The 25,911-nt window shown below is 39.6% G+C and overlaps 1 protein-coding gene across 1 annotated transcript in view; it reads right to left on the bottom strand.

Annotated features, from left to right (window-relative positions):
• VTA1 (vesicle trafficking 1) overlaps positions 1–25,911 on the bottom strand; it is a 207,857-nt gene that overhangs the window by 34,472 nt on the left and 147,474 nt on the right. The window contains exon 6 of the mRNA XM_075203567.1: positions 5,918–6,085. Coding sequence (XP_075059668.1) covers positions 5,918–6,085 — 168 coding nt within the window. The remainder of the gene's footprint in view (positions 1–5,917; positions 6,086–25,911) is intronic.

The raw sequence follows: 25,911 nt of genomic DNA, 5'->3' as shown, positions 1-25,911 counted from the left end.
GGAAACGTACACAGATGCAATATTTTACCAAATGGTCGTTTATCATGTGATCTGCATGATAATTGCATCAGTGTGTACCCAGCTTATGTGATCAGTACAGTAAGTGCTGCAATCAAGCCATTTAATCAGGGGAGATGTAGCAGAAGATGTGAATTAGCAACCTATGGTCTCCATGTTGTAACTTTTTTAAAATTTGACAAGGATTACAGAAATAGGCAGAGGGGACAGAGATTTCCAATATTGGGCAATTGCAGCTCTAGGGGCAATGTCCTAGGACATATATATATGATGTAGTGATGAGTGGTGAGTTGTGGGGGTAATGGTGTAAAAGAGCATCAATATCATATTTACAAGCCAATGAATTAAGTCAAAGTTTTCAGACCAAAGGTTTTGCATCTGTGAGCAGCTTCAGAAAAATATGAAGGCTCCAAATCTCACCACAATTTGTCAAACTAAATTTAGAAACATTAGGCAGAATTTTATTTAACTTATCAGGTGTCATATACATTCTATGAATAAGTTTAACTAACATTTTTGAATGATTAATGCATTTGATCGTTTTAATAATATTTTGAAAAATGCAATTCTACTCCTCCTCCATCAAGGATATCCGGAGATCCATTTCCCAATAAAGTTGAATAGTCAGTTTATGTGCATCTAAAGAGGTTATGAAGGATTTATACCAGGAGGCTACACCACTGGTACTCCTATGTGGTGACAGACAGAAGAGGAAGTTTCAGGGTGGGCAGGCAGCAGTCCTGAGATTGAATCCAGTGTCAAATCTGTAATTATTTGTAAAAATAAGTTTGGGATCAGTTTAGATAAACCAATAACCGAAAAATAAGGAGATGGAAGAAAAAAGTCTGGAGTTAGTTGTAGCATTTTATCCCAGACTGAGTCTCATATGCTTCTTAATTGGGTGGATGCCAAAGGTCTTGATGTTTTTATTCACCCATACAAGACTGTCTTGAGGAAAAGAGTGGGGTAAATGTTTCTCAACAGCTGCTCAGGATTTGGGTGGGTCAAAAGCTAGCCAAATCCTAATCTGATCCAACAGACAGGCAATCTGGTAAAATTCGAGTTTAGGTGTGGATAAAACTTGGATCTGGCCATTTTCTCATTTGCTAACCTAGCATACTTGCCTCTCCAATTGAAGGGAAGGGATAAAACTTATTAAGAATTTGGTGGGGCACTAAATAAGGAATGGATCAAAAAAAGTTACAGAATTTAGGGAAGCAGCATCATTTTCACTGTCGCTTTTCTGCCTACACACGAGACGTCGTAGTTCTATAGTTTTTATCAGAATCAAACTGAATCAAAAGGAGGGAGAAGTTACTGTTAATTAAATCTGAGGGATTTCCGCATATTCGAAGAGAGCATCATGGGAGGGTTATTGGGTTGCAACAGCTAGGACTTTGGATTTAGTTTTATTGAGTTTATCATAGGACGTCGGAATATTCCTGTAGGATGAGGGTTAAGGACGGCTACGAGGTCTCGGGGTCTAACACAAACTATAATAAAATATTGCATAGTCTGTGAAAAGACGTAGTTTATGATGCATACCAGTGATCAGATCAGACTTCCGTATTCTTTCTGCCAGAGTTTCCATTGCTAGTGCAAACCAAGGGGAGAAAGGGGACATCCTTGACTTGTGCAGTTATAAATAGCAAAGAACGAAGAAAAGAAGCTGTTTTATATGCGTGCTGATGTACCAGTATACAGGGCAGATGAGGCATTTCTGAAGAGATTAGTAAATCCAAATTTCGAAAGAACAGAGGACATATAACCCCTGTGGACCCCATCAAAGGCCTTCTACGCATCAAGAGAAAGCAGTAACAGGGGCTGTTGGCTAGAGGTTTGGTATTTGTCAATTTAAGGATACGTCTAACATTGTCAGGGGCTGGCCTACCTAACACAAAGCCTATTTGATCTTGCTATATCAACTGAGGAAGAATCAGATTTAATTTATTGGCAGTAAGTTTTTCAAAAATCTTTATATCGGTATTCAAAAGAGCTGTAGGGCATGATTTTGGCAATGAATGGGATTCTTTACCCAGTTCAGTAATGGTGATGACTTTGGCTTCCAGTATTGCAGCTTCCTTGGAGAAGTAGGAATTGGTGGTGGCATGTTTAAACAATGCTGTAAGTGCTGGAGCCAACTCAGATTGAAATAAAATTATTAGTACAGCCATCTAGGCCAGGTGTTTTTTTTTCCCCCCTTTCTTTTACAGTTTTATAACATCTTCTGCCCCAGGAGACCACAATGATTCAGCTAACTCTTAGGATAGAGTCGAAGATCTAGAGTGTCTATAAAATGGTGAATATTTATGGGTTTAGAGGTTATACTGTTTTTCATAATAACTAGCAAATTGGTTTGCTATATCTAAAGGATATGCTTACCCTAATTATCAGTCAAGCTTTTGATAAGGTTAATAGCATTTTTTCCTCTGAGCTTTCGTGCCAAAAGTCTGTTTGCCCTGTTCCCCAGGTATAAAATTTCTAATGAAATTGTGCTATAGCAGTTTGGATATGAACTAGTTAGGCTGACTGCAGTTTTTTTTACAAGTTTCAGTCACATCTGCTTTAATCTTGCAATTTTGTGGGTCTTTTTTAAGTTGGGCTTTTATGCTTGCTACTTGACCTTCGTAAGATTTCTCTCTCTGAATTTCTAGCTTTAGTTCTGCCAGCAGCATGAATTACTGTGCCTCTCACAACTGTTTTTAAACATGCACCAATAGTTGGATAAAGAGGTGTCCTCCGGCTTATTAGTGTACATATAGGATATAAGACTGTTAGTCATGATTTGCAACACTTCAGTGTCATAAAAATGATCCTACTAGACCCTGGTGATTAGCAGCGTACATTATTTCTAAGACTCCCAGTGCAAAATTAAAGGAGCTTGAACAAATCATTTGAAATGGAGGATGTCAATGTTTGAAATGCTTTGTAAGGACCATTTAAATTGGATAAAAGAAAATCTATATGCGAAAATGAACTAAGGATATGGGAGAAAAAAAAGGTGAAATCCCAAACAGTAGGGTGCTTTACCGTCCAGATGTCGTACAGATAAAATTCAGTGAGTATCTGGAAAAAGGCAGAAGAACATGCGTTAGGGTCGGTGGGTGAGGCAAGATTAGTGGGGCGGAGGGCGCTATTTAATTATGATTCAGGGGCAAGCTAAAGTATGATATGATAAAATAAGTCCCACGCTTTAACTTTATTTATGGCAAGGCATAGTTTCCGAAGAGCAGCTGGTTTGAGTTAGGGGCATACAGTAAAACTAATGTAACTTTTCTAGGTTCTAGTTTACCCGATAAAATTAAAGATCATCATTTTTTATCTGGTACTTTTTTGTCACGCTGAAATGGACAGGAATTACCGATTAGAATAGCCACACCATTACGTTTAAAGAAACCATTTGACACATAACAAGTAGGGTATCTATAATAAGCTGAGGAGGGGAATGCATCTCCTGTACTGGTGACGATATCTGACTTTAAAGAGGTATAATAGCGGAGGGCTAATCTGCGTGTGTTGGCAGAGTTCAAGGCCTTAGCATTCAGTGAGATAAAGCAAACCATTATGGGGGCAGTATTATCACTAAAAGTAGTAAATATAAACAGTATAAAACAAATATAACAGGGAATGTCAAAGAAACTTGAAATCAGACCAATGATATAAAACATTCTCAGAAAAACTTGTTTCAACAGCACAAGGCAGAAAAGTAGCTTAAAAAATACCCAGAAGACTGTCAAATTAACTAAACACACAACAAGTCCAGAGAGGTTCAGAGAACGTGGAGGATTACAAAAAACAGCCTAAAAGTACCTAAAAAATAAAAGGGCTAAGGACAGAAGGCATTATTTCAAACAGTGAAATCTATAAGTAGAAACATAGCAGAGCAATCAGGCTCCAACAGACAGCCACTCCTTTAGTATTTGTTTGGAAGCCCTGGAGTGAGGCGTATTCCAGTCCATCAAAAGGGATAGGGCAGGAACTGGAGAAGCAACAGAAGAAGAATAGACACCATTTCTGTGGATAATGAGACAAGTGGGGAAACCCTGCCTGTATTGAATGTTTGCAGGTCTCAGAGTAAGATAGGGAGAAATACTACCAAAATAATATGCTTCCGCCAGAGGGGACGGGGAAATATCAGAAAAAAAAGATCTTCGAGGAGCATAAAGGTTAAGGCTGAGGGTAGTGCAGCTTTGCGTATCTTTTCCTTAATATGAAAAAAAAATGGAGTCTGAGAAGACTGTCTGTTGGAGAGGACAGAGTTAGTTTAGATTTAGGTAGTCTAGGAATCCTATCAATTATCAGATCCGTGGGCGAGGCAGAGGGAAGAAGTATGTTAAAAGAGGGAGGTGCAAATGTGTGTAATCTTTACTGGTTAAAGCAGTGTCCTGGGGGATTTTTCTTTGTATTTGTTCCTTTCTGAGGTCAGGCACTGATGAAAGGCCAGGCTCGCAATCTCCATTCCAGTTCATCCTAAAGGTGTTCAATGGGGTTGAGGTCAGGGCTATGTGTGGGCCAGTCAAGTTCTTACACACCGAACTCATCAAACCATGTCTTTGTAGTCATTGCTTTGTGCACTGGAAAACAGTCATGTTGAAATTGAAAAGGGTCGTCCCCAAACTGCTGCCACAAAGTTGAAAGCATACCCTTGTCCAAAATCACTTGGTATGCTGAAGCATTAAGATTACCCTTCACTGGAAATAATTGGCCTAGCCCAAACCCTGAAAAACAGCCCCAATACCATTATCCCTCCTCCACCAAAATTCACAGTTGGCATAATGCAGCCAGACAGGCAACGTTCTCCCGGCATCTGCCAAACCCAGACTCGTTCATCTGACTACCAAACAGAGAACCGTGACTCGCCACTCCACAGAACACTTTTCCACTGCTCCACAGTCCAGTGTCTGTGTACTTTACACCACTCCATCAGACGCTTGCCATTGGTCTTGGTGATGCGAGGCTTGAATGCAGCTGCTCAGCCATGGAAACCTATTCCATTAAGTTCCCACCACACAGTTTTTGTGCTTACATTAATGCCAGTGGAAGTATGGAAGTCTTAAGCCATGGAATCAGCAGAGCATTGGCGACTTTTACGCACCATACGTCTTGGCATTTGTTGACCCTGCTCTGTAATTTTACGTTGTCTCCCACTTCGTGCCTGAGTTGCTATTGTTCCTAAACACTTCCACTTTCTAATAATATCACAGTTGACCGTGGAATATCCAGCAGGGATGAAATTTCACAAATAGTCTTAGATAGGTGGCATTCTATCACAGTACCACGCTTGAAGTGACTGAGCTCTTCAGAACGACCCATTTTGTATTACAAATGTTTGCAAATGGAGACTGCATGGCTAGGTGCTTGAGTTTATACACCTCTGGCAATGGGTCTGATTGAAATACCTCAAATCAATAATTAACAGGTGTGGCCAAATACTTTTTTCCATATAGTGTATTTCCATACTGAAACTCTGTTGCCATGCTACTGATACTGGAATATGAAATCCCTTTACTATCACCTTTTTGTGACTTGCTTAAAGTAGTGTTACTTTCCTAGACTCACAAAACCTTTGCTCTGTACAAATGACATTGGACACAAAAACAATAGCATTGGAATGAGAAGGTTGACATAAAATAAACAGTGAAAACGGTTATTGTCAACATGGCTAATACACAGCATAACTCACAATAAAAACATTATTATTCTGGTACAGGTGAATTACAATAACACAGCATATAAATCTCAAAGTGTATTACTTATGTTCATGTTACAAATTGGTTATGATCAGAGCTTTTTATTTAGCCATCAGTTATTACAAAAATAAAACTTTATAGTACAGTAATTGAAAATAAAGAAAGAATGATCCTACCTCTAGAAAGTATATAAAACACGAATATCCTACCTGTGCTGTGTGGAACCTCTGCTGGAGTGTTGGCTGGGGCATGTGCCCCAGGAGGAATCTGGATTCCAGTGAAGTTAGAACTTGACATATTACCAGGTTGGTAAGTGGAGCCTGACCTCTCGGGTGCTTCATTGCTCACAGAAAAGGTGCCCTGATCATCATCTTCGTCTGTAGAAGAATATATGCGACTTGTATTAGATTTTCATATGTAACAAAAATGGCATTTTAATTTTTAAGTCTAAATTCAATGCTGTCAAAAGATCATTATTTACTTATTCCAAGACCAACAAAATACAACTACAGCAATTTTGCAAAGGGAACACTGAGCTATAGAAGAATGTCAATTTAAAGGCTTACAAAACTTGCAGTTTAAAAATAAAAATCTATGTGGGATTGCACCTTAGCTTTAATGAGGCACATAGCAGGACACAGATATATTTCTTACAAATGAGCAACAGACACCCCAAAACATGGCCCTTTCTGCAGAACATGTGATCATAACAATAACAGGCTTCGCTACCCGAGCTGCAGAAGAGAGATAAGGTCTTGTGGAGAACCATAGGATGAAATGTGTGTCTGACCTTCTTGGGAGCTTTGATACATGCATCATTGATATTAATGCCAGAGCGAGCCTCATTGGAAAGCACCTTTAGAACTCTTTACCTCCCCTCACCCAACTCTCCCCCAAACTACAATCATTCAAACCCTTCCTCAAAAATCACCTCTTCATGCCTGCCTATACCACCTCTTCCTTTGCCCACCATATCCATTTTACCCCAGTTGCTCCTACTGTCTCTCTCCCACCCTTCTTTTAAACTGCAAGCTCTCACATGCAGGGTCTTCTCTATTTACGGTCTCATGTATGTCTATTGTTCGCCTCCCTTGTATGTTCTGCTGTCTTTTGCCACATTCCATAAGAGTCTCCATAGTTTTACTCACACTCATCCGTGCTACTTATGTATAACTGCCTCATGTTTTTGTGATTTTGCTTACCGTACTAGTTATGTCCTATCTGTATTTGTATCATTGTCCAGTGCTATGAAATCTGTGGCGCCTTATAAAATAAAAAAAATGAAAATAATAATAATACAGCACACCAGGAAAGAGTAGGGGGTCTTCTCCTCCAACCTCCGGGCAAAACAGCCACCAGTGAAGAAGTCTAAGCCCATAACACACCAGGAGCCACTGACTTAAATGCATGTATATCAATTACTATATATTGACACAATTCCCTATTGCCATCTTTGCTTTCCACCATTTTCACATTCACAACTAGAGGCAGATAAGAAGCACTTATTTGAACTAACAGTCATGTGCACAATGAACAAATATACATTTGATCTATTTTGAGCTTAGGCTGGGTACACATTATAGTGTTTTCAGACGATTATCGAGCCAATCAAACCATAAACGACAGTTCGGTCCAATATTGCGTTAGTGTGTAGGATGCAACAATGAACGATTATCGTTCCAAAAGGACATTGTATCGTTTCATTTGATTTTTAAAGTGGACTAAAAATGTTGTTCAACGATGGAACAATGTTGTTCCAATTCTGCAGTGCGTATGCACTCAAGACCAGCAGTTTCTATAGATCTCTATGGAGTGTGCAGAGTCACTATCCACCAAGCAGCTAGTAGTAGTACAAGTCAAACAATTTAATAATTTTTTGAATGTAAAAACAGAGTAATGCAAACTGAAATATTAACGCAGTAAAATCAAATTCTGTGAATAGTTTGTTTAATGCTGCTAAGTATGTGGGTCTAATTAAATAAAATATTGCATGAAAATATCTGCAACATAATACATTTATGATAATATCTGTATAAATCAGTAAACTCTGATAAATCACTTATAAGTGGAGAGTTCACTTCTTAAGTATTCATTAGGAAAATGTGTGTATTATCAAGGATAAAGCACCCTAACCTTACTGTGATTTATTACAGAATCTAGAAGTCACCTTGTGTTTCTGTGACGTGCCTACAGCCTTATGATTTTTTATGATCACATACTACAATTCCCTTTAATGTTATTCTTTTCAGCACTGATAGAGCTTCTTTATGGTAGAGTAGCAGAATAAATCACTTTATCTTATGAGCCTTATAATGGAGAAAGATAGGTAAAATAGGAAAAAAAAAAATGTTCTGAGGTGTTTCCCCAAGTTTCTCTAATGTAATTAGTGCTACCACAATACAATGTACCCATGTGCACACATCCTTAAGGTGGAAGGGAGAACTGATTTTGTTTGATTTTGGAACAAAACAAAAACAAACTTGCTGCAATAAACTGGCAGTAGGCACTTTGTAGTTAAATTGTTTGACTGTAAAGAAGAAGTTTGGTTGAGTCACAGAGTGTAAGATGTAATCTAACAACAATTGGTGCACATGCAGTTACTGAGAGGCGTTTGCTCCACTATTTCTACTTGCCGGTTTTATTCCCGGTTTTCCGGAATTTGACCCTGATCAGAAACTTTTTGTGAAAAGCCAGTAATTATAACTTTTTTTTAATAGTTTAACTTTAATTAAAAAAAAAGAACAAAGAAAAATGGCCACCGCTGGGCTCCCGAGACTTTTGGCGTGCAGGGTCAGGGAGATTTGCCCAAATGTACAACATGAGAATGGCATAAGTGGGAATGTGCAGTGTCCATATGTACAGTAGAAGAATTTAATACAGAGAAGTGGTACTGTCAACATGTATATCATGAAAACTACATAAAGAGCAGTGGTTCTGTACAGTGTCCATATGTACAGCATAAGAATCACATAAAGTCACATGAACTCTCTGGCACCTCACCAACATATATATGCATAGAAAATATAGCAACATGGGCACGCATACAAATAGTTTCTAAAACATTCCTGTTGTCGGAGTGTTGGAATATGGCGTATAGCTGCAATAAGAAGAGTTACATCTGGGGAATAGCATTTTTGTGTAATGTTTAAATGGCAATGTTTTTTTTTTTAAATTAAATTAAATTGAAAATAGACCACTGTTTAAATGTGGAACAATGACTCCCCAGACCATAATATTTAGAAAGAAAACTGTCCATGAGCTGAAAGGCAGAGGCCAAGTGCCTGCAGTACCTTGTCGTGCAGCACAGCATCTGTATAGAGTCATAGTTTTTTAAGTCATCACAAAAATAATGTTGCTTTAAGGGAATTTTCTGTTTTTACATTAAACATGCTTTTGACTCATCTGTGTTCTTTTCTCGTACTACCCTACAACTCATTTTCTCTTCGGTATATTATACCACTTACAACTGAACACGATCTAGTAAGAGCTCCCATCATTTTATAACAGAAAACAGGTACACTTGGAAGACCTAAATATAATTAAACCTTAATCATGGGCCAAAACTAATATTATGGTTAGATAGACATTGCTAAGAATTTCATATATTTGGAATGCTATATATTTTGATGGACAATTGTTAAGATATTATACTTAGCAGTATGAAAAACCAATGAACCAGAACTGATTTATTAGTTGCACCCAAATCTGTTCTGGAAAATCCAAGGGAAAACTTGCGACAGTATTTCAAAAGTAGATGATATCATGTTTTCTGGGCAGCAAAATTTTTTAACAGATTAGTCTGTGTCAGCATAGTTAGATCTTACGCTAGGTATATGGTAGGGTTTGAATTAGGGCTAAAACTTGAAAATTCAGGTTTAGACCTATGCTAGGGCAATGTGTGTCAGTATTTAAATTTTGAAGCGGTGGTTGAGTTGATACTCTTTCAAAACAAAGCATTTCTTTTGTTTTTCTAAGACACAAGGGGGCTGAGGCAACTGGTCTCCAATCCAGACACTTACCAGCATGTGTAATGCCAGGCCCCCTCTCCTTGGGGGCCCAGGACTATTGCTTCCTTATCAAAATATGCCTGTTGAACAAGAGTCAGTGGGGAGAAGGAGCAATATATGTTTCTGCAAATGATATCGTGGCTGGCTTCCCCCTTTTGATACATAATGGGGGTGGGAAACATTTATTGCTAAATATTTATGTATAAACTGTGTACTATTATATGTATAATAAGAAAAAAACCACGAGGGTGACGTCTGAGTCTGGGGATTGCGAGATGGGAATATGTCCCACATGCTTTCAAAAAACAAACAAAAAGACTTGCCAAAATAAGGTCTCAAACACGTCAAATGCGTTATCATGCATTTATTATTAGCATTCTGAGGTAATTGATGTACATTCCCATGCTTCTCCCTACAAATAATGCCTGTGAATAGAGCAATAATCGTTCAGACAAATGAAACACAAAAGTAATGCAGGTAAAAACATTTGAGTATGGTGACTTTAGAAACATTGGGTCTATTTGTTCCCCATTTTACATGTGTTCTACCAGCATTAAATACACTAGTAAAACGCTTGAAATAACGTCTAAGACTTTAATAAGCACTTTTTACATAACAAAAGCATGACCTTCATGTGAATGGTTAACAGGATTGTGAGTGACTCATGCAAGCCCCCCTGTTTTGTAGAGAACATACATACAGGCCCGGCGCTCCCATTAGGCAAGGTTAGGCAGTTGCCTAGGGCGCCGGGCTCTGGAGGGCGCCACAGAATGAAAATTACTTTAAAACTGTGCGGCGACCGCTGACCATACCTTTCACGGCCGCAGCACAGCTTCAGATAAATCCACGGGGAGGGGGAAGGGGCTATTGATCACCACCGCCGCCTCTCTGCTCCGTCTCCTCCCCTCCACTCACTGACTGTCGGGCGTGATATCATCATCACGGCCCGACAGTGTCAGTGAGTGGAGGGGAGGAGACAGAGCAGAGAGGAGACAAGTTAAGGTAAGAAAAGACGTGGGGATGGGGGGGGCGCCGATCTTGACAGTGTGCCGGGTGGGGGCCGCCGATCTTGACAGTGTGCCGGGTGGGGGCGCAGATTTTGACAGTGTGCCGGGTGGGGATGCAGATTTTGACAGTGTGCCGGGTGGGGACGCAGATTTTGACAGTGTGCCGGGTGGGGGTGCAGATTTTGTAAGTGTGCCTAGGGCGCCAAGGACCCTAGCACCGGCCCTGCATACATATAATGATCACTGAACAAAAAGGGATGTATATATAGGTCTAGCTAAGAACTGGTTTAAACTAGTCTCAGGGGATAGAAGGGTGGTTTGATTCAGAAGTTTAACAGGCAGCTAACATCCAAATAGTTGCAGTCACAGCTGGAACTAAGGGTGTACAGTGAATTATCCTGAATACACCAAGTGCTATATGGTAGCGGGGCTCCTCAGGGCAAGACATTTCTCAACAATCAAATTGCAGTCCGCAGCTAAGGACTGATTGTATATATTTTTTTTTTCCAATAAACATTTGTATTATCCTTTTTACAACTGTTGTTGTTTGTCAATCATTGTAATCCCACACCACAACATAACAGTTAATATCCATCCTGTGATAAATCGAATCTATAAATAAAAGATATCCTTACATCTTGAATCAGGACACCTAAGGATCGCGGTTATCTACAACACCGACATAGCAAGAAGAATAGAAAATGATGTGCTCTGCAATGACTTAACCACTATCTTGGGGGTGAATAACCAAGCTACTGATCACAATAGATGACAACTGCAGTATAGAGAGGTGACTGAATTTCACAACTGTAGATAAAGTAATTGGAGCACAGGGGTGGGTGAAAGGTTGGACTGGTCTGGAAAACAGGACATTATATGTACCCCTAGGTGTGCACCTGAGAGTTGTGGCCCCGGCTAGTGGTGCTAGTAGCTGTGGAAAGGTTGTGATAAACCCAGAACGAGCACTGACTCCTTGGGAGTCTCTGGGATCTGAATCCAAACCTTCTGGATAATACTTGTCTTGGAGGTGGTGCTATACCCTTTGGACAAAACCATGGACATGAGATTTAGAACTTAGATCACTGAGTGAAGCCCCGTCCCCTGCTATTTTAAAGTGGCAACATTGATTAACCAGTTAGGAACTACAGCGTTAACAGAGCCCCAGAAAAATTAGCTGTACCGAGCAGCCCTATGGGTTCTGGTTAGGAGCCAGTTAGTTAAATACCAGAAAAGGGGTGTTTCTTCAAGAACAGACCAAAAAATGTTATGTTTTCAAGAAGAGTCTGTTTCACCAGGAGTAACTTTTTTTGTATTCTTTTAATCTGTGCAAGCAAATATTATGTTTTTTGTTTTCTTCTAGGACAAAGGTTTTAGAAGCATGTTACAATAAATATATTTTATGGCTATTATAATGATAAAAAAAAAAAATGAAAAAATACACTACTCCATAATTATTACCAAAATAACACTTAGTAGCATTAGACAATTTTTTTTGCTCAAAATACATGAGTATAGTAATACCAAAATCTCTATATGTACATTTGACAAAGCACAATGCAGTTACAAAACCCAGTATTTACTATAGGTTAAGAAGTTTTCTTTTCAGGCTTCAGTACATATATCACCATGGATTGCTTTGTATCCGTGTGCATAAATCACTAGGATGGAAGTGACTGGATATATGGGTATAATGTGCTTTTAAATAGGTTTGGGACTACAGGCACTTTAGTGTCTGGAACTCATGCAAAATGTGTCAATGTCAGAGAATGAGTAACATAATTTTGGTGAGCTGGGAAAGATCTGAGGGTAGACAGAGAAATGTTATTTAATTTGGCTTTATCTAAACACAGGGGGGGGGGTAGGGGGTAAGAGGGAGTCAGAACTGATCCACGCCCCTTTCTCAGCACTTCTCTAGAGCAACAGGCTTTATTTAAGTATGAACTGCTAATAAAGACAGTAAGCAGTCAGAAATTTACTAGAATATTACCTCCTATCATTAAATGGTAACTGTTATGGGCCAGAAAATTGACAATTCAGTAATGAAGCTGCTATAACATCAGTGGCCCCAGGGCCTGTGTATGAATCCATTAATACATACAGCACATTCCCGCAATGCATGCTCACAAACCTTTCCCTTACACTTTGCTGCTCAGAATAATGTAAGATACGATGCAAAAGCTTCTCTAGCATCACAACCTCCAGCAAAAGGGTGAAAGAGAAACCAGTTATTATCATGGGTTTATTATTTTAGACATATCACTATCACTCCACACTTATCTATCTATAAAAGACTGAGCTCCCTGCATTACACAATACAAGCAACAGATCCACAGTACCACTGACAATGTAATCTTTAGGAGGAAAAGAAAAAAAAAAAAAGCCATTATATGTGTTAATACTATACATAACGCAAATACAGCTCAAAGTATTTCATAAAATATGGCAATAATGACAAATTGATCAAAATGGCAAAAGCTTTCATAGCTGAAGCAGAATATACCAGGCTTAGAATTGTCACGAGCCGCGGCGGTACTCACAGCCGCCGCGGCTCGCTTCTCATGCGCCCCAGCGTCCCGGCCGTCACCTTGACGACCGGGGCGTCATTTCCTCTTCCTGTCCGGCCGTCACCAGGGCAACGGCCAGACGCTAGTACATTAGCGCTGCGTCCCGGCGGTGCTGGTAGCCGGGCGCATGCGCATAGCAGGCAGCCTGTGGGCTGATTCTATTAGGCTTATTAACAGGCATTAGCCTGCAACTGTGTAGGTCAGGGGCAAGCCCTGATTGGCCCTGCTGGATACTAGTAAATTAGCCTGCAGGAGTGTGTTCAACTGCTGATTGGTCTGTGTCTGTATTTAAGGCAATGAGGTCTGCTGCCTCATTGCCGGTTATAGCTTCTGTGCTCCAGTCTGCTGACCTGCTTGTTCCAGTTCCTGTATCCTGTTATCTACGTTTTGACTACCCGTGTTTGACCCTTGGCTTTGTATTGGACTTCGCTTGTGTTTCCTGTGACCCTGATCCTTTGCTCGTTTACCCGTTCCGCTTCTCTGCCTGTGACCTCTGACCTCAGCTTGTTCATCGATACTGACACCTGCTGCCGGCCTTTGACCTCTGCGTGGACCTGACTCTTCTTGCCTGGGTTCTCCCCAGCCGGTACACACTTCACGACCCTCTGTCAGTCTGCAGCCCAGTCTGTCCCCACCATCAGGGGCTCCAGTGAACACCTGATTGGCAGAGTAGACTCCGGGTTGTGTTGTGCCGGCTGGAAGAGTTCCTAACAAGAATGAGCCTATTTGTTCATATAATCCTGAAGATGTGTCATGAAAAGGTTTATAGTTCAGACAATTTTGTGCTACATTTAACAGAAGGAATTAAAAAAACAAAACAAAAAACATATCATAGTCCTATGCTTAGCACATAGATACATAGTACATAAATTGTATAGTTACTGGTAAGTTCTGTGTATCCACATGTTTCAAACAGACAAGAATATTTTCAGGTTTTCTACAGCGATGTAGGATTACACTTGGAAATTCAATAGCTAAGATTCTTTCAATTAGGCTTCATTCTGTTATTTCCAACAAGTCAACTATCTTCAATATTCCTTGCCTCTACACTGACATTGTTACCCCATTAAGCGAAGAAGGGGGCAGCGGTGGTGTCTCTCAATGCCAATAAACTCTGAGCCTTTGACTCAGTGGAATGGGGGTATTTATGGGAAGTTTTACATCAATTTGGGTTGGATTTACTAAATGGGTCCAGCTGCTATATGCCACGCCTTCTCCAAGAGTTTCTGTAAATGGACATACTTCTTCTCCACTTGGTCTGGGTACAAGGCGGGGGTGACCTTTATCTCCTGCGATGTTTGCTTTAGCTACAGAACCTCTGGCATGTTTAATTTGAGCTCACCCATATATTGTTTGGTAACCGGTGGGAAGGGCTCGAGATTCTATAGCTCTTTATGTTGACGATATGTTTCTCTATTTGACAGATTCAAATGCCTCTATGGACCATCTTCTGTGTACGGTTAATAGTTGTGGCCATTTTCTGGCACATTGGTTGACTGGGGTAAGTCATGTCTTTCCACTACATGGTGTGATACATTCTGATGCCCCCGAGCGGCACCTCTTAATATGGACCCTTTGTTTTAAATACCTAAGGGTCAGGATATCCTGTTCTTCTGCTGAATTTGTTTCTTTGAATCTTGATCCGGTCACAGACTATTTTAAATCAAAATTACATTTAGAAAAAACTTCCCTTAACTGTAATGGGCAGGATCAACTTTTTCAAAATGGCTGTTCAGTCTAAATACTTATATATTTTTCAACATTCACCTATACATCTCCAGAAGCCTGTGTTCCGGAATATTAACAGGCTCATCTTCTTGCTTGTGAGGGGGGAAAGGAAAGGATCGGCTCCATTTGTCTATTCTTTGCAGAGCTAAGGCAGATGGGGCTTGGCCCTCTCAATTCTTAGATTATACTATTATGCTGCCAAGCTTACAAACCTGATTAGTTGGTTAGGGAACCTGACCCAGACAGTTATGCTGGGGTTTTTTGCTGAGCAAGTGGGGCCCTTTAGTTCTATGAACGTAACTTTGTCACATTTAGAGTTATTGCTTGTGGGTAACCATTCACGTCCGGTTGCGCCAATTATTAGACAAGCTATGGAGATCTGGCGTCTTTCCCACCATATACTTGGCGGTCAGGAACACGATCCTTCAACTCCTTGGAGGTATAATTCCTCCTTCATGGAACTTGATAAATTGAAAGGGTACAATATATGGCATTACTATTTTAGGGCAATTGTATGAGTCTGAATGCTTCAAGATGTTTGCAAAACTATCCTTGGAAAGGGGAGTTTCTAATTCTGACGTTTATTGTTATCCCCAACTAAGACTTGCCCTTGACTCGCAATTTTCTATCTCTTATTCAGCCAACCCCTTAAATGTTTTATATGCGGTGGCCAGGTGGAAGACTATATCTACTTTATATTCTAAACTTCATTTTTCGCTTGCCCCTGCTGATTTAGAAGCACTTAGATCTAAATGGGAAGTGGATTTGGGCCCTCTTTTGGATGAGAATTGGTCTTGCATGTTTAAAAGTCTTTGTAGTGTCACTTCTTGTCTCTGCTATCAACAGATTCATCCTTTTTTACTACATACGGTCTACCATACACCCATTGGTCTATTTCGGATGGGTCGCGGAATAGTCTTCATGTATGAAATGTCACTCCTCTGTGGGTGATTTTTGCCATTTATTGTGGGACTGTCCAGTTGTTAAGGGATTTTTGGATGAAGGTTTGGGATTCTTACAACGTTCCCTTGGCCACTTCAATGGGTGCTAAGTATTGTTTATATGGCATTTTATATTTTTAATCTTATGACCTTGGCTAAAGTGGTGATTTCTCGGGATTAGGCTTGCTCCAGTTTCATTGGAAATCTGTAAGTGGAATGCAATAGTCAATGCAAATATGCAACACAAAAGATATACACTTGAAGGAAGCAAAAGCGAAATATGATAAAATAGTGTTCAGATGATATAGTTCCAGGTATCGAGCAAGGTCGGATGACCTGACTACCCCGGAGTAATTCTTCCAAAGTAATTATTTTGGCTGGCCTGTCCTGTGCATTATTAAACACTGTTTTTTGATTAATTGACTAATAATTTGTATTCATAATATGCTAGCATGGTGAGTTTTTATATTTTATCAATGTTAATAAATATTGTTAGACCTTGCTCATGGATCAAGTTATAGACATACTATGTATGTGTATTTTTCAACTGAGCTAATATTACCGACGAGATGGACATTATGATATACTTATGTATAACTTATTTTCTGTATGTGTATTTTTCAAAAAAATGAATACTTAACCAGACAAATGGGTGGTCTAGCTCTTCCAGGCCTGGCTAGATATCATATGGCTTGCCTCCTTGCACAACTTACAGACTGGTCTCTTCCCCCCAATACAAAACCTTGGGTAGATTTGGAACGGGCTCGCAATCCTCTTTTCCCTTTGCAAGATCTACTCTGGCTGCCCAGACGGTGGCGCCCTCCTTGTGGGCCCATGTCCCGGCTAGTCAGTGACGCTTTGAGAGCCTGGGATAAGTTGGTTGAGACCTCCCCTACCATATCCCTCCCCGATAATAACCTGTCACTGTGGAATTTGGCGAAATTGATCCCAGACTTGAATTTGTCCCTGTGGATAACGAATGGCATAGTAGACCAAAGGTCTTTATTTGATGACCAGGGGTTGATGTCTTTCGCACAAATTCAGCACCAATTCCATATACCTACGAGAGATTTTTACAAATATTTACAAATCAGGCACTGGATAGCTTCCCTCTCGAGATATAACATGACCCTGCAGGCCCTGCCAGCCCCACTTATCTCGAAACTTACGAAGGGAGATAATAGAGCTGGGATCACCTTCTGGTACGGATTCACTTCCCTGAAGCCAATAGCCAAAATTTCTCTAGCCAACTCCAGTGGGAATCAGATCTCCAGACATCCTTCAAAGAAGACCAGTGGCAGGCAGTTTATGTAAATGCTTTTCGTATGTCCAAATGTTTAAACCACACTGAATTGTTTATCAAACTAGTTAATAGACTATACCTGACCCCCTCCAGAATCCATAAAATGTGGCCCTCCAACTCTAAATTGTGCTGGAGACAATGCTCGATGGTTGGGGATTTGCTTCATATTTTTTGGGCATGTCCGGTTTTACGCTCCTTTTGGGCTCAGGTATTTGATTTAGCTAAGAGGGTGACCGGATTAGATCTTTCTCAGGCCCCTGAAATTGCCCTTCTTCAAATATATCCACCTCATGTCCCAAGACAGGCTGTTATGTGTTTAACCATATACTTATTGCTGCCAGAGCCCAGGCATGGAGGGCGTCGCTACCCCCCACCCTGTCAAAAGTAATAACCAAAGTCCATTATGCATTCAAGATGGAAGCACTTGATGTCCCCTACTCTATGAGACCATCCTCCCCACTGTGGAAATGGTTTGAATGGCATGTCTATGTGATTGATGGAGGTGGTACTCCGGTTAATAATTCTTCTTCCCCTCCCCCTACTAATGGAGGTCCTATGCCAATAGATGTGCCTTGATGGAGTGTTTAAATTGGGCCGTCAAAGACTCAGACCAAGTCTGGTGGGTTAGGTGAAATAGCCACAGTAGAATGTATACTGTATAATGTCTGTAACCTGCATACGCTGTATTGGTGTGTTCATATTCCCCCCACCCACCCCTCTCCCCTTCTTTCTTTTTGTATCCCCGTTAACCTAACAAATCTCAATAAAAACGAATAATGGAAAAAAAAAAATACAAAATGTAATTTATTTAAAAAAAATTATAATACAAAAGCTGTACAGTGCAGACGTTACAATAATGTCCAAATTAGTTATTCAGGTTTTAAAATTGTACATAATACTGGAGCGCAGTATCATGGCAGTTACCATCGGCCGCAGCGCTGTAAAAGACACATATAGAAAGCAGTGATCCATAACACACAACATGATACATGAAGAACAAAATGCAAAGACCAGACATACTGAATGAATAAAAACACAGGTAACATGGTATTGCAGATAAAATTATTTGCAGGACAGTGAGTGAGAGTGATGGTCGTAACCAGCGAGAAGTAGGCCTAAGCTTAAGAAAACAGGGCTAAAGAAGCAGGGCAAGAACTACAGAGAGTGATGGAATATTAGAAGGAGAACACAAGGAAAGAGGGCCTTTCTCGTGAGAGCTTACATTCTAAAAGGAAATTGGAATACACAAATAGGGTGGTACCGACTGGGAGTAAAAGCAGAGTCAAGGGAATTAAGTCGATAAGACTCGTTGCTTTATTCAAGCCTAAGGCTACATTTGAAGCCTTTGAGAGTAGAGGCTAACATGATGAGCGTGGGAGATCATTCCACAACTGGCCGGGCAAAGTCCTGGAGGTGGGAGTGGGAAGAGGTGATCAGTGAAGTAGTGAGGCTACGGTCTTTGGCAGAGCAGAGGGGATGGCGAGGAGTGTAGGTAGAGATGAGGTTAAAGTAATGGGGGGTGGCTGATTGAGAGATTTGAAGGTTAGGGTGTAAGGAGTTTAAATTTAATTCTGTAGACCATGGGAAGCAAATGTAGGGACTGGGAGGGGGATATACTTACTAGGGGCAAGGTGAGAGTCAGGTAGGTCAGAGAGAGGGAGGTTACAGTAATCAGCGAGTGAGATTACAAGATTACTGCTGGGAGAAGATGTCAATGTATTGACTGAATTTTGAGGTGAAGTGGGTAGCATAGTTGAAAGCAGAGAACTAGGTGGTGAGAGAAGGTGATAAAAAGGTGACAGGGGTTGGAGGATTGGGAGGAAATGAAATCCGTAAAGGACTGCTTGGAGAGTGATAGGGCCAAACTGTAAGAGGCAAGTATGAACTTAAAATAAAGGAAGTCAGCATGAGTGCATGACTTTCTCCAGACCCATTCAGTACTACGGGAGCATTTTTGAAGATAGTGGGTATGTTTTTAGTGCCACGATTGAGGTGGCGACTGATAAAGATTGATGGTGACAGCCGGGATGACAGAGTCAAATACGGTGGTAAGGGTGTGTTTATTGAAGGAGACAGCCTCATCTGGGCAAGAGAAAATGGTAATGGAGGAGAGAGAGACACCAGGGATGAGGAAAACGTGTTATGATCAATGGTGTCAAGATTATGCCTATTGAGAGTAAACCTAGGAGATAGGAAAGGTGAGAGGGGTTGGTCAGAAAGAGGAAAAGGTGAATTGATGAGGTCGGAGACAGTACTTAGGTGAGAGGAACAGATCAGCTGTGATGGGAGGGAGAGAAGGTACATTGATAGAGACAGAGGGAGAGAAGTTTGAAATTATTTTAAATTGAAATTTTTGTGGGAGACATCTATTCAAACAAATGAAAGTGATAAATAAGGAATATACAGTCATGTGAAAAATAAAGTGCATCCTCTTTCAAGAGTGTTTTTACTTATGAGAACATTAACAGTCATCTAGTCCTCACTGAGTCCGAATATTTGATTCCAATTCGACGTGATAAACAATAAACAATTTCCTTTATAATAATTTATTCAATACAAATCAACATGAAGAATCCAGGCGTAAAAAAGTAAGTACACCCTATGATTTGGTAGCTTGTAAACTAATTTAAGCAGCAATATTAAAAGCTGTCAAAATATCTATGTAACACTAACAGGATGGACCACCTATGCCACCCTGTCTGTTGTTGCTGAGAATCGACTGGGCTTAAGTTGCTACCGTCCCCTTTCGTTATTCCGAATACGCCCCTCCTGCCACAGTGGGAGGGGCCTGCTGCCACCACTGAGCTCCTCATATGGCATTCAGAACCACATTCCTACTGGGTAACTGATGCTGCCTGCCTACTCGTTGCTGGTGTACCTGGGCTGGTACTTCTGACCTCTTACTATGGATCAGGGTTGCTGTGGATGGATCTCCCCTGGCCTATCACACTGACCAGGGCTGCATGGGGAGCAAGCAGAGCTGTGGCACTGGAGAGCTAGGTCCAACCTCAGAATCAGCCAGAGAATGGATTAGAGTTTGGGTCTAATCTGTAGGTCACAGGATTTTCAGCATGGAAGATATTTTCATGCAGATCTTTGAAGCAGGTGATGTTTATTTGCTCGAACACTGGTTGAAGGTAGCAGCGTTCAGGTCAGATGAAATCAGAAAGTTACATTTCAATGTACAAGTCAGTGAATTTTATACAGATTTGGACACAGGCTATTTTTAGAATCAGGATGGTACCCCGTTTACCAAAACATGGATTTACATGCATTGCAAAGTCACTAATCTTTACACTTAGCTATGAAATTCTTAAAAACCTTGCTTTGATTTCCTGGATCTTATTTCAGAGGCAGGAGACCCATTAGCAAGTCAAAAGGTCTGACTGGCATGAATACTTCAGTCGCCGAATTCACATTCCCACAGAACAACAAAACAAGCCACTTCCCCACCTCACAATACACCAAAGGCTTGGTAAACAAAGGCTCATTGTATCAGATATATACATCAGACATAATGCATTTCTTCTAGAGAGGCTAAACAGAAAAAAAAAACACATTTTCTACCCTGGTCTCAGAAATAAAGATATCCCATCTTAAAATATACACAATATTAAAAATAAGTGTATTGGCAATTTATGTAAATAAGCACCCTGCACTATTTCCTTTAAATATATATATATGTGATCCAGTCACAAACATTAAGCGTAAACAATAATATTTGTAATTAGGGGTGCTAGTGGTTAGAATGATGCTGTCCAGTGGGTAGAAAAAACTGCTGCCTCTTAGGGGCTCTGCAACCACCTACACAGTAATTCCAAGAAACAACAAAATAGAGGCGCTCAACTTAATTCTACCATAGATTACAAAATACAATCATATATAAATTTATTAAAATTAAATTAGAGAATAGTGGCTTAAATATTATGAATCATCCAAAGGACTAGTAGATTAGCTGGTTTGCCAAGGATAATTGTCTTGTTGCATTTTTATTCTAGAATTTTCTGGTATAAAGATGAGCTCATGGTGGGACCAATGATTGCAAGTCATCCAACTCAACCCTACATCATCACCCTTCACTACCGTGTTTGATGGTTGTTATCATGTTCTTGTGGTGATGGAATGTGTACGTTGTTCACCAAATGTGAAAATTTGCTTAGTCATCTGACAAAGATCCATAAATAGATGGTTGATATTTATCTCGCAGTATTACCTTGGTGTAGCTCACAGGAACTCTGTGTCCACCCATGAGAGGGGGAGACAGTGTCATATTTTGCCAGTTATTCTACTTACAGGAGTCATGCCTGATATGTAAATGAAGGGAAACTTATGACCAGTTGTGTGTAGGTAATATCATATTTGCAGGATATTCTGGTAAGAAGTTAAATCAGTATAAAGAATCCAAATAGAAATGAGTTTTAAAAAGTTGCAAATACTCATTTGCATTAAAACAGGCTTTTTGGTTCTGACATCACAGTGGAAGCGAGACTGTAAGCACATGAAGCAGGCTTAAATTGTCCTGTAAAGCTAAAAGATTTGTTTACTTTTTGGAATCAATTTCATGCTGAGAAGTGTTCCAGCAAATTACGGCTATTCCAGCAGACAGTGAATGCACCGTTTTTCTGTGTTTAATCCTTTTGAATTTACAAGAAAATATTGCCAAGTATCTTTGTATGTAATATGGTTCCATATCCTAAAAAGTTTGAAAAAAGCCACGTCATGTATTCGCTATCAACAAATTAACTTATACATATTAAATAGGGTCTATCATACTCCATTGTTCACTGGTTGAAAATGGGAGAAAACATGACTCTGAATGCCCAAAGTGTGGATTGCAACTTCTGGCACTTGCTATAGGCAATGAAGAAAAGTAAACGATTTCTGGACCAAGGTATGGGCATGTATTTATAATACGGTGCATGGGGTTCCTCCTCTTACACCAAAGATATGTTTATCTGGCATTTCCTTGGATGACAGTTTCTCTAAAACTCGTTGTCAATATATCTTTACCCTCACAACCCTAACCAAGGTTATTATAGCCCGCACGTGGATGGCAACAGATGCCCCTGATTTACAGAAATGAAAAGCTCTTGTGAATGACACCATGAATTATGAAAGGTATATGTATACGGAAAGACATGTAAGACACGAATATGAAAACATATGGTCTCCCTGGTATTCCACAAAATACAAACTACACAGGTCTGAACTACACCTTATTGAAACTCCATTTCTCTAAATTGTCATCCTCCTCCTCTTTACTCTATGCATTATGGCTGTAGCTCCCGAACACCCACTTTATTTAAATCTAATCCAGTACTAACCGCATCTTAGTGTGTGTCCTGCTTCCGGCTCCTGCAGTGTCATGACGTCACGACGCTGCCAGTGAGAACAGCCGCGATTGAGCAGAGAAGTGAGAAAAGGAGCATAGAAGGTAAGTACAGACTACATAAAGTGGGGGAGGGGAGCAGAAAGAGAGGGCTAGAGTAAAACGAGGGGGGCAGAATGAAAGTGCTACAGAAAAATGAGGGAGCAGAAAGAGGCGAGTTCCAGCACCTTTTTTCTTACAAAAAAAAAAGCACCGTGTGTGTGTGTGTATATATATAATATATATATATACGCACGCATACATACGCACACACGCATGCATACACATACATGCGCACACACACACACATACATACATACATACGCACATGCATGCACACACACATACGCACACACACATACACACATTTAGCTACACACATCCTTTTATTCTTTCCCATTGGACTCGATTACAAAATATGGATAGACGTAAAGTTATCCTTTTACCCTTCCTCTCATGAGTCTATGCAACATGGCTATAGATATTGAATACCCACTCTATAAAAGTCTAAATTAGATCTAACCGATCCTTCATAATGAGAGCTGATGACAAATTTTTTAAAGTGTTCTATATAATATATATATATATATATATATATATATATATATATATATATATATATATATATATATATATATACACACACATACCTACACACACACACATTATATATATATATATATATATCCATGTATCCATCTGTACTGCTTGAATCAAACTCACCTACATCATATAACTATTTATGCTGTACAGCTTTATCTGGTTTTGTTTTATATCATTATACTATGTCTTTTGTCTAAACTACAATAAAAATGACTTGATTTCAAAAAGTTAATTTCTCTGTGTTCTTACAAATTCACACGTCAGACTTAGCTTGGTATTGGAATGCTACACAGTTGAAACATAGGAGATAAATTTGGTTTATGATGCCTCTTGGTCAGGGGAGATCATATGGCTTATAACAACGCTAATTAAAGCAAGCTGTGAGATAGTTTTATGTAAAGGGAGAACTAAGGCTTCTTGAATAAATTTGTCAGCAATTCAAAAAAAACCTTGATGGAGGCATGATTGGTAAGCCAAAATGTATTGTGTAAGATAAACAAAGAGTTTTAATAATTTTTAAACTGACCAGATGGTTATTTCTGATTAACTATCACACAAGATCAGGTGAGTGCTGGATTGTGACATGCATTAAGATCAAACGACACTACTTTAGTCTCAACTGTCCAAAGGACATTGTTCCACAAGTCATTTGCCTTACATTTAGATTCTGAACCTAAGCAGTACTGCAAGTTTTTTGTTTTAGAGAAGGGGCTTTTCCTGGCTTCCTTTCCCTGAAAGCCATACTTGTTCAGTCTTTTTGATGGTATATAGTTATGAACTTCAACATTTACCATGTTGACAGTGGACTGTCGATCACTGGATGTAGGTTTTGGGTTCTTTGCGATTTCTCTGGGCAACATACGTTGCTGGGATGTCCATTCCTGGAAAGATTGACAACGGACTTCAGTGTTCACATTTTGTTAATAATGTTTCTCACTGTTGAGTTAAGGACTTCCAAATATTTGGAAATGGCCTTCTAACCATTTCCAGAGTTGTGAGCAGCAAAATTGCTTCTCTGAAGTCATTACAGATGATTTCTCTCCTCTGCATGATGCACAAACCTCAACGCTCCAGAATTTACTGCCAAAGGCTCTACTTTTATATAGAGGTGGCAACACTTCCTGATGAGATTAGTATTCATTTTGTAGAGTTATGTTACTTTACAAGGTATTACAATATATTAATTTGGTAAGATGGTCAAGAATGATTTAAATAAAAGGAGGATAATTTATGTGATTTTTTTTAATGTACAGCTTACTCTTTTTTTAACATACATTATCACATTCATAAACATTGTTTGTTTATAATTTTATTACTGAGACAAGTATTGTTTAGTAAAGCAGAAGAGAAAGCAACCGCATTAGGTATATTAGATAATTGTAATGTCTTAATGAGTCTAAAGATGACTATGTGTCAACAATGTGATCCTGAAAGTTGCACCCTGAACACAAAAATACATGAGAATGGAACAAAGCATAAAGTGGGGCACTCTAGGATAACAAAAATATTATAAAATATATAATTTTTGTTATGTTTTTATTATATTATAATTTGGGATGCATTAAAAATAAAAGTTGTTAAATTTAATAGAGCTAAATATTAAAACCAAAAATTAGTTAAAAAAAGCTGTTAAAATGCAAAATAGAATTGCATGGCTTTGCTGCTTCAATACCAAAAAATGTTTCCATAATAGGATTTATATATATTCCGGTAATGTATTTTGGTGGTAGCTAAATATAATTGTAATGTTATATTGCTAAATAAACTATTCCACTCACCAGGAAAACAATAGGATGTAAGCATCTTACTGAAATCAATAAATTTAATCTCACATTATGGAGTGTATAGCCCATATATGGGCTGCCATAATTAAAGATGGATGGGATACCAACCTCTTAATTCTATCTTCTGGATTGCAATACATATGAGGTCCCTTTCTATTGTGTATTGGGAAGCAATCTAAAAATTAATAAATCATTAATGACAACAGGAAATTATGATCATAAAACGGCTTAGACTGTGCAAAATCAAAGTTATAGTGCAACGCCGAATATCCTATGTATCGGGCACCATACTGTTATATCATTATGCGAGATCCTCCTAGCAATGCCACCTAGTTTGCAGATATGTGAAAGGTCCCTGCCTGTAATAAACTGGGCAGCGATCACAGATTGGGTTATGTGCCTAATTTAACAGCGGAAACTTTTTCAAGGCAAGCTGAAGGATACAAATGACAGCTCTTATATAGTGCAAGGACCGGATTTCATGGATGACGTCACAACGTGCATCCAATAGTGTAGTATTTTAGGTGTATCGATTGGCAGTCCCAACCACCAATCCCGTTTAGACTCCAGGGCTAGGTCCCACCCCAGTGAGTTGCTGATTGGTCAGCCAACAGACTTAAGTTAGTTTTTGATTGGTCAACAGAACCAAAAAAACAGTTATACCGATCTCTGAATCGGATTATCCATTGCAGGCTATACTGAACTCAGGATATCGTGCACTCATCATCTCCCGCATCGACTATTGCAATTCCCTCCTTACTGGTCTTCCCAAAGTCAGACTTGAACCCCTACAATCTATTTTGCACGCAGCGGCTAGACTGATTTTCCTTACAAACCGTTATTCCTCTGCTGAGCCACTCTGTCAGTCTCTACATTGGCTGCCTGTATTTCAACGAAT

Source organism: Mixophyes fleayi, chromosome 3 (assembly GCF_038048845.1).
Source record: "Mixophyes fleayi isolate aMixFle1 chromosome 3, aMixFle1.hap1, whole genome shotgun sequence".
NCBI classification, from domain to species: domain Eukaryota; kingdom Metazoa; phylum Chordata; class Amphibia; order Anura; family Limnodynastidae; genus Mixophyes; species Mixophyes fleayi.
The sequence above is the reverse complement of the archived record's forward strand: the minus strand, read 5'-3'. Positions and strand labels throughout refer to the sequence as shown.